Source organism: Zerene cesonia, chromosome 18, assembly GCF_012273895.1.
Source record: "Zerene cesonia ecotype Mississippi chromosome 18, Zerene_cesonia_1.1, whole genome shotgun sequence".
Taxonomy (NCBI): domain Eukaryota; kingdom Metazoa; phylum Arthropoda; class Insecta; order Lepidoptera; family Pieridae; genus Zerene; species Zerene cesonia.
This window is the reverse complement of record NC_052119.1, coordinates 9,645,029-9,653,916: the sequence shown is the minus strand read 5'-3', so window position 1 is coordinate 9,653,916 and position 8,888 is coordinate 9,645,029. Positions and strand designations below refer to the sequence as shown.

The 8,888-nt window shown below is 44.9% G+C and overlaps 3 protein-coding genes across 3 annotated transcripts in view; 2 read left to right on the top strand and 1 right to left on the bottom strand.

The window, feature by feature from the left end:
• Window positions 1–1,355, top strand: part of LOC119834107 (GTP 3',8-cyclase, mitochondrial) — an 8,950-nt gene extending 7,595 nt beyond the window's left edge. Inside the window, exon 10 of the mRNA XM_038358394.1 lies at window positions 3–1,355. Within this exon, the coding sequence (XP_038214322.1) occupies window positions 3–562 (560 nt within the window). The 3' untranslated portion in view covers window positions 563–1,355. The remainder of the gene's footprint in view (window positions 1–2) is intronic.
• Window positions 1,239–2,387, bottom strand: LOC119833757 (prefoldin subunit 2). Its single transcript, XM_038357929.1, has 3 exons — window positions 2,079–2,387; window positions 1,853–1,994; window positions 1,239–1,782 (listed from the first exon to the last, which is right to left on the bottom strand). Exons 1-3 carry the CDS (start codon window positions 2,213–2,215, stop codon window positions 1,633–1,635), a joined length of 429 nt encoding a protein of 142 aa, XP_038213857.1. The 5' UTR covers window positions 2,216–2,387; the 3' UTR covers window positions 1,239–1,632.
• Window positions 2,388–2,745: 358 nt separating this feature from the next.
• LOC119834106 (exocyst complex component 1) overlaps window positions 2,746–8,888 on the top strand; it is a 7,012-nt gene continuing 869 nt past the window's right edge. The window contains exons 1-13 of the mRNA XM_038358393.1: window positions 2,746–3,107; window positions 3,238–3,538; window positions 3,897–4,096; window positions 4,336–4,749; window positions 4,829–4,906; window positions 5,077–5,157; window positions 5,357–5,565; window positions 5,902–6,139; window positions 6,381–6,493; window positions 7,829–8,069; window positions 8,213–8,324; window positions 8,509–8,633; window positions 8,830–8,882. Coding sequence (XP_038214321.1) covers window positions 3,259–3,538; window positions 3,897–4,096; window positions 4,336–4,749; window positions 4,829–4,906; window positions 5,077–5,157; window positions 5,357–5,565; window positions 5,902–6,139; window positions 6,381–6,493; window positions 7,829–8,069; window positions 8,213–8,324; window positions 8,509–8,633; window positions 8,830–8,882 — 2,144 coding nt within the window. The 5' untranslated portion in view covers window positions 2,746–3,107; window positions 3,238–3,258. The remainder of the gene's footprint in view (window positions 3,108–3,237; window positions 3,539–3,896; window positions 4,097–4,335; window positions 4,750–4,828; window positions 4,907–5,076; window positions 5,158–5,356; window positions 5,566–5,901; window positions 6,140–6,380; window positions 6,494–7,828; window positions 8,070–8,212; window positions 8,325–8,508; window positions 8,634–8,829; window positions 8,883–8,888) is intronic.

Below are 8,888 nucleotides of genomic sequence, written 5' to 3'. Positions count from 1 at the left end.
CGTGGGCGCCAAGCCGGTGCGCGCGCGCGCCGCCGAGGCGGAGTGCTTCCTGCATGTGAGCGCGCGCCTGCTGCGACTGCTGCGCGACGCCGCCGTGCCCAAGGGCGACGCGCTCAGCGTGGCGCAGGTGGCGGGCACGCTGGCCGCCAAGCGCACGGCCGACCTGATCCCCATGTGCCACCCGCTGCCGCTGGAGCTGGCGCGCGTGCGCGTGCAGCTGCCGCGCGGCGAGGCGGGCGAGGCGGGCGCCGGCGGCCGCGTGCGCCTCACGTGCGAGGCGCGCGCCACGGCCCGCACGGGCGTCGAGATGGAGGCGCTCACGGGCTGCGCGGTGGCCGCGCTCGCACTCTACGACATGTGCAAGTCGGTGGACAAGCACATGACAATCACCGGCTTGCGCGTGCTGCGCAAGAGCGGCGGCGTCGGCGGCGACTGGACCGCGCCCGACGCGCCCGGCCCGCACGAGCCGCACACGCCGCACACGCCGCACGAGCCGCGGGAACAAATGCCCGACAAGGCCAAAATCGAAACCTACGCGCCTACCAATTTCATATATCTTTAGTTTTATATCTCTTCTAATAAACATTGTTCACATTATTCCAGCAAACAAATTAATTTGTTGATTTGTATTATACATTTTATACATATTTAGAGGTATAAGAATGCGATAACATAAATGTTTGCATTGCTTTATTTATAGGATAATGAAATAGGAGTGGCAAAATTTACATTTAATCAAAATAAAAAAATCCTATTTTATGGAAAAAATAATATTGTATGGTTAACATATAAAATTATATTTTTAAAAGACAACTATTTGTAAGAGGTTGCATAAAGGTCAAAATAAATGGAGGCAATATAACAACATTAGAATCTCGAAAATTTTTACATTGTGAAAAAAAAAAATAGTAATTATGAAATACAAGATTTTTCATTCCATTTTTGATTCATCATATCACAGAATTTAAGCACATGATAACTATATAAGAAAGTGATATGCTCTACTAATATATACTGAATATCTATGTAATGAGAGCTAGCAGTAAATTATTTATATTATCCAGACTTATGGAGATACCAAACTTTTATGGTTGTATTTTAGGTTTTAAGAAAATCAAAAATATTTTTGTTCATAATGTTCTTAAAAAGTAAATATTACAGGGTAGCCATCAAATTAAATTTATATTAAGGTGTACCAATTTTTTTAATGTTTATATATATACAAGTATATAGATATATTTTAATGGTTGTGATCAAATCATGATACATTATAAGAATTAAGTCCAATGTTATAAATAATATATAAGTGTATAACCATTCCTTCTGTTAATAAATTGGTTTTGTTTTTTCGAAAATTTAGACTTTTTACTAAACACAACTCCTACATTCAATACAAGAAATAAATATCTAAGAGAGTAACAATACAAAATGCACTTGTGTAAGACATAATCAGACCTTTGTAAGAATTAGTAATCTTAGAAATATGTAAGCAAAATAAATTATTGTTACAAATCAATTTAAAAATATCAGTTTATATCTCATATTCACAATTAGACATACTCAAAAAGGTCAAATTGTACAGAGAATTGGGGTTTAGTCAAGCACATACAAAATGAATGAGTCTAAGTATGATCAGCCGCTAGCTACAAGTACATTGGATTTGGTGTTGGCAGACTCTTCGGCAGGTTCGTCAGTGGGCCCACCGCGCTGTACGCGGATGTCATGCTTCTCAATGTAGTCATTGATCTCTTGCCCCTTACGTGCTAGTTGTTCGTTTAAAGCCTAAAATGTCAAAACGTACAGTTAATACTAATTGCATTCATTGAATAACTTTGTTTTTGCAAGGTTATACCTGTATAGCGCGAGGTAATCTTTCACGGTTGCCTTCTAATTCAGGCAGCACATCCGCAACAGTGCGTTCTACTAAAACTCCTCCGATCATGCGAAAACACTTTCGTTTCGGCTCTACTGCTTGTAATGTTTCTATAACAATCCTGTAACAATTTATTAATATTAAACATTAGCATCCTATTATTGAGTAAATTTGGTTCAGGGTTTTAAATGAATAAAATAACTACTTATGTTCGTTCAAATCCATTTCTAACTCGGAGATTTTATTAGCAAGTTGCCTTTGTTCATTTCTTAGAGTTTGGAAACCTGCGAAAACTTCTTCATTGGATTTGCCTTTTGAACCTTTACTTGCAGTTTTAGACATATTGAACGATATGTATGTTCGAAAAGTTAATTTCTATTAAAATCAATCACTTTTTTGAGCAAGCGTTATCGAAAATATTAAACTATTTTAGGTTCAGAAATTGAGTTAGGTTATATTTTTAATTTTAAATCATGATCAGTGGGCTTTTGACTTTGACAAATTGACTGACATAAGTATTCGCCTGAAACAAAAGCTTGTACTTCAACTATAGAGAATGAAACGGTTCCTTTAAATGAAAGGTCTCGAGGTTTCTTAAAAAAGCTGATTGAGCTGTTTTAAATTCTGTAAAAGAATTCTCAAAAAAAAAAAATTAGTAATAATAGGCAATAAATGGATATCCGAGCAAAGACGACAGGAAACACATTTGTACAGGCAGTACCAGCACGATTTGGCAGTTCACCAAAGTTTAATACTAACTCAATCTAAATCTGCCTTTATGTTATATGTCACTGGCAAATAGACATATTTCCATACCTTATATCAAATAAGACATATCTTCTATCCATAAAGAAAAGGAACGTCAACGTTACTTGCGTATGACAAATTCCCCATGTCAGAAAATCAAAAATCAAAATAAATAGGTACCCAGAATTTTTACTAAAGTATGTTTTTACTAAGTATTCATAAATACTAAATTAAATATATTGCATAGACAAATGTTTGTTTGATCTTAACAAATCTGTTGATGAAGTTGTAAGAAAAAGGGGGAGTGCATAGTTGTAATATGAAATTAGAGGAGGGTGTCACAGTCGTGGGAAGTGCTGCGGTCGTAAGCGGCTGAAAACAACAGCGGCTGGTGGTCGAGAGCGGTGGAACGTTGGCTCTTCTCGAAGGTACAACCCGCCTGCGCTCCTGGCCACTACACATCGCCCGGTTGCGCACGGATCTGCCGGTTTGTATTTGTAGTAAATATTGTGATTTACGAATTACGACACAAATTTTTGATACTCGTGCTGCTTTAAATCTATATCATTGGGCGAGAATGTGTAACTAGTTGGTATTAGTATTAGGTTCAATTTCAGAATGGTGAAATCAGTATTGAAATGGGTGGGGAGATCGTAAAGTGGACATGTGCAGATGAAGGGACTAAGGCTGAGCTAGCCCGCGCGGCAGTTGCAGCGACAGCATCGGTTGCCCCACATTCTTTGTCTGAAGCAGAGCTGGGGGCTCTGTTGGAGGATGCTGAACTAGATGAAGCGGATGCAGAGAGGCGTGTGCAGAGGCTAGGAGAAAAGCTTGCACGCCTTGATGCCTTGAATGTGGGTGGAATGCTTGCCGCTGCTACAGAGGGTGGAGGGGCTAGACTTGCTACACGTCTCGAAGGTAGTTTTGTAAAAATGATTGACTGTATTAACAGTGCTATATTTATTCTAGTAATTGAGTAATGTTCTAAATAGTAATGTTAATTTTTGCCTAAATGCTGGGAAATAACAACAAGCAACATAACTTAATGAATTGAATATTTTTTTATGTAGCTGTAATTGATGTAAAATAATTGCCTAAAACATTGCTTTTTGCCTAACAAAGTTTGTTAAATGTTAATCCACGAAGGTTGCCAAAACAGAAGCAGTTCTTCATGTTAGGTACCCACAGTAGAATGCGAAAATTTCTATATGTAGTTGTAAGGTAGATTGTAGAGAGGGTACAGTGAGGGCAGTGAGTAGAGCTGGCGTGTGCGCAGAGGGCGCGGCGCAGGGTGCGGCGCTTTCGGCGCGTGCGGCGCGGCTGGAGGCGCTGACGCGCGCGGCGGGCGGGGCGCTGCACGCGCGCTCGGGCGCCGCGCGGGCCGACGCCGCCGCGCGCGCGCTGCTCGCCGAGCTCGCCGACATCTACGCCTGGCTCGACGCGCCCGCGCTCTCCCACCTCGACCACTTGCAGGAGGTTTCATTTGTTGTTATAGTTCTTGTTTCATTTGTTCTCTTGTGTAAAATATCAATCTCAATTGTAAGTGATGCCATCTTCTTATTTAAAAATAATCAGTTAGTTATGTTTTATATAATGTTGATTTATTTAAAAACATTTATATTTAAAAACAACGATTTGTTCAGGAAGTTAGCTATATTGACTCAATTCATTTGAATCAATTTTTTTTTTCTTAATCATTCATGCGATTTTTTCAGATATCACTCGCAACTCCAGAAGGAAGAGCGCGAGCACTGGCGGCCGCGGAGGCTCTCCGCAACGCGCTGCGAGCCGAGCGCACGGCGCCCGCGGCGCGGCTACGGCTGAGCGCGGTGCGCGAGCGGCTGCGGCGGCTGGCGCGCGCGCGCGACCAGCTGGCGGCCGCGCTGGCCCGCCACCTCAACAACGCGCTCATCCACCTCGCGAACGAGGCGCAGGCGCCGGCACCCTCGCCGCCGTCGCCCTGCCCCGCGCCCGCGCCCGCCGGCGGCGCCCCCCCCGCGGCGCCCCCGCCCGCCGCGCCCTACGCGCCCGCCGCGCCGCGCCGCCACCACGTCGAGCTGCAGCCCTACGTGCCCTTCATGCGCTGGCTCAAGGATATGGATGAGAAGGCTTACGACGCGCTCGTTAAGGTCGTATTTATACACTACCTTAAAAGGATGTGGATCAAATTTGCAAATCAATTAAAGAAATAATTGATGTAATTCACAGGTGTATGTGGGCACGTGGAGCAAGGTGTACGAGCGAGAGTTGGGCGCCGCTACTACGGGAGAGCGCCCTCTACCTGATGTATATCAATAATAACACTGATATCATTAAATAAGCACTGTGTGATTGTGAAACAAGTATCAATTACTTAGTCATTATTAGTATAAGAATTTGATATTTATTATATTATGTTACATTCAATAAATGTTCAAAATAAATGAATTGTATTTGATGGATTATTTCTCATTCAGGTCTTAACACTGGTCGAGACCATCTGCAATGCGGAACAAGATTTCTGTACCCAATTTTTTTCGCTCGATGTTGATTCCAAGGTGGGATTTACGGTTATTTTTTATATGTTTTTTATTAGTATTTGACAAATACCTCTGGGTGGTGAATAATTGCCTCTAATAAATTTTGAAACTTGCACAAACATATATGTATACTTCTATTTTTGACCTAGTAAATCTTAATGTATTGCGAGGCTGAAATTGTCTATTGTATACTCTATCATGACCGTACCGGGCACAGAGCGACGGCAGCGACAGCGAGGGCGGTGCGGCGGGCGCGCCGGGGGCGGCGGGGGCGCCGGGCGCGGCGGGGGCGCCGGGCACGGCGGGGGCGGCGGGCGAGGGGCGGCGCATGTCGGGCGCCACGCGACGGCTGATGGGCGAGCTGTTCCCCGCGCTGGACGCGCAGCTGGGCGCGCTGCTCGCCGCCGTCGAGCGCGACGACCCCTAGTCAGTACTCGCCTGCCGGCTCGCCGCGTTCGTCTCGATTGTTACGTCACATTTAGTTCATGTCACTCTATGAACTTAATTAATGTTCATTTCGTATGTCCCACTAAAGTTTGAGTTTAGACCATTCATACATTCATATTAGAAAATGTCTTATATAACCTTCAATGATTAAATTTAAATGATATGTTTAAGTCTAACACCTTTATGTAAAACTGCAAAGAGCAGTGTCTTTTTAAAATATTGCTGACTATAGTTTTAAACTAAATATGCTGTCATCAATGCAATATGCAATCGTATGCATAAGCCGTCGGGTACGACGTTTGTGTCTGTTAACAGCGGGGCGATGCGCGCGCTGGCGTGCGTGAGCAAGCGCGTGCTGGGCGAGTCTCGAGACGGCGCAGAGGCGGAAGGCGCGGGGGCGCCGGGCGCGGGGGTGCAGGGCGCGGGGGCGCAGGGCGCCGGCGAGGGGCGCTGGTCGCGGCTGGCGCTGGCGAGCGTGGCGGTGGCGGCCAAGCGCGGCGCCGACCGCGCCGTGGCCGACCGCCTCGCCGCCTTGCCGGACGCGGTCAAGCAGGTACACCTTCATCTCGCTCACAATAGCTCATATTATTTGTTATAGTATACTGAACTTTTATTTATACAAAAAAAGAATGCTCTTTTCCCGAAGCTTTAATTTTACATGTAACGTTGAAGTTGAATTTCTTTGAATTCAACGTTAGATGAAAAATTCAAGCCTATACATAAAAAAATATACATTTTTTTATCTCAAAAATTTGCAAAAATGAAGTCACAATTTGATGAATGGTCTGTGGCAGGCCGCCCGCAAGCCCAAGTGCGGCATCTTCAGCTTCATCCCCGAGCTGGAGGAGATGAGCTCGGTGTGCGAGGCGATCTTCGCGGGCGGCCGGCGCGCCGACCTCGACCGCTGGTGAGTCGGCGGCTCCGTCGGATTAACAATTGTATTGTTTAATAACTAACTTTGTTTTATGTCACAGCGGGCAACTGAGCTGGTGGTTCGCCTGATGGTAAGCGATCTTCATCGCCCATGAATAATGCATTTCCTCTGCGAATGCGCTGCCCGAGTTTTATGTGAAAGAAGAAAAAGGAACAACGATTGAAAAGCAGGAATGGATTGGGAAGCGTGAGGAAAAATCGGGCCTCCGGCTCCTCTAGCCACCGAAGGAGACAGTAGCATGCGACTATTTCACGCCGGTTATCTGTGAGGGTGTGCTACTTCCCCAACTGAAAAAATGCTCGCTAACCCAACTCGTGTGGAAGCATGCTGGACTCTTACATAATTTTTTTTATTTATTTATTCACCCCAAATAGAACTTGCTACCATTACAGGATATTATCCTAATTCGATAGAGTTCTTTTATTAAAAAGGAAAACAAAACTAAAAAACTATATCATACAAAAGAAACAAAACTTTGCTTATTTTTAAACAGACAGTCATTATTATTTAGGGGTTGTTAACGCGCGATTTTAAAAAAAAAACTTGCAACCTGGTGTAGACATTTTTATTATGGTCCTTAATTTCAGAATAAAATAAGATAATAGTTTATACCTGTATTTAAATTAAGATAATATTCAGAAAATTTTAAGATTCGTTGTAGGTACTAAAAATACACGTGATGTTGAAAAGGGGGAGGGGGGGTGGTCTTAAACCTCACTACGTATCACCAATGGGGGAGGGGGGGTTAAAAAATGCTAAAAAAAGATCACGTGATTAATGGACAACCCCTTACAAAGAGTACTACATAATATAAAGCACAAATAGACCTTGAGTTTCATATTTTAACTAAATTTAGTTATTATAATATAACGATTTGTACGGTGTGTGCATACATACAACAATAATTCAATTATACCAGTACTTCATACGGTTTCCTTTTTTTTTGTTTTGATTACAATGTAGCTGCATATATAATCTGGCACAGATTGAACAGAACTTTTGTAAGATTTTATTTTAATTATATTTATAACAATAGCAAAGATTATATAATAGTACCTTTGAAAATTCACACTAAGCACAAGAAAACACATCTATTTTATTGTGTAATTCGTTAATTGGACGGAGTGCACAAATGAAAGGGGTTTCGGCTAATAGATTTGTCCTCGCTAATATGATATTTTGATAGAAATATATTAGCGTGATATTTGACTTGTGACTTTATGGTCGCTAGCGATACCTCGCCGCTAACCCGTTAACCCGTTAACCGGTTAGAGCGAACGAGTTCGGTAGCGGGGCAAGTGCACGCAGGTACCTGTCGCTGTGCACGGGCATGGTGCGCGCCATCGCGCAGGCGGAGCACCCGCGCACGCCGCGCGCCGTGCTGCAGCTGGAGAACTTCCACCGGCTGCACGGCGCCGTGAGCGCGCTGCGCGTGGCCGCGCTGGACGCGCTGCGGCGCGACGCGCGCGCGCGCTACGCCGCCGCGCTGCGCCACTACGTCACGCACTACTTCGGCCGCCCGCTCGACAAGATCGCGCAGTTCTTCGAGGTGCGTCCCTTTGTACATTATTATTGAATCGCTTTTGCCGACTTTTTTCCAAATAAGAATTTAATTAATTAAGTAATTACTTGCGCAATGAACGATTCACGTTCCGTCGTGGCTGCGTTGAGTGTAAGTGCGCGCGTGTGCAGGGCGTGTCGGAGGCGGTGGCGGCGGGCGCGCGCGAGGAGGAGGTGTGCTACCGCGCCGCCTTCAGCAAGCACCAGCTGCGCAAGCTGCTCGCGCTCTACCCCGCGCACGAGGGTCAGTGCCGCATTTTTATTTTTTGATTGTTTTACTCGACTCCCATTTAAATTTGCTCAGTTCTCACAATTTGGAGGCGGTTAAATTTTTTGGTAAACATTGTTATTGTAAAGAAATGATTATTGCGCTGCAACATTAGCTTACGGTTATGGTAATGTTGACACAATCTGATCCTGTCCCGCAGTGCGCAAGTCGCTCCACCGGCTGTACCGCACGGTGGAGAAGCACCTGAGCGAGGAGGGCGGGCTGCTGCAGGTGGTGTGGCGCGCCATGCAGGAAGAGTTCATCGCGCAGCACGTCGCGCTGCAGGTGCCGCACCCCCCACACCCCCCAGCACCCTCTCCCCCTTTGTACAATTTATCGCAGCAAAGAGAAGCTAAAACCATGCAGAATAGTCCTTAATACATTACTCAACCATTAATAAACTACATATTCTACAATTATTTCTCACTGAATTACATTGTTATTTATCCGATTTTTTTTACTAAGCAGCTGTATGTTGCAGGCGCGCATAGCGGCGTGCTACCCGGGCGCGGGGCTGGCGCTGCCGCTCAGCACGCAGGA

What these genes read in the sequence shown, in the direction of transcription:
- LOC119833757 (XM_038357929.1), bottom strand. Translation starts at nt 2,215, where the DNA reads ATGTCTAAAACTGCAAGTAAAGGTTCAAAAGGCAAATCCAATGAAGAA. An exon ending in ATGGATTTGAACGAACATAA is followed by an intron (nt 1,995 to 2,078) that starts GTAGTTATTTTA and finishes AAATTGTTACAG; the next exon opens with GATTGTTATAGAAACATTAC. An exon ending in GATTACCTCGCGCTATACAG is followed by an intron (nt 1,783 to 1,852) that starts GTATAACCTTGC and finishes TTGACATTTTAG; the next exon opens with GCTTTAAACGAACAACTAGC.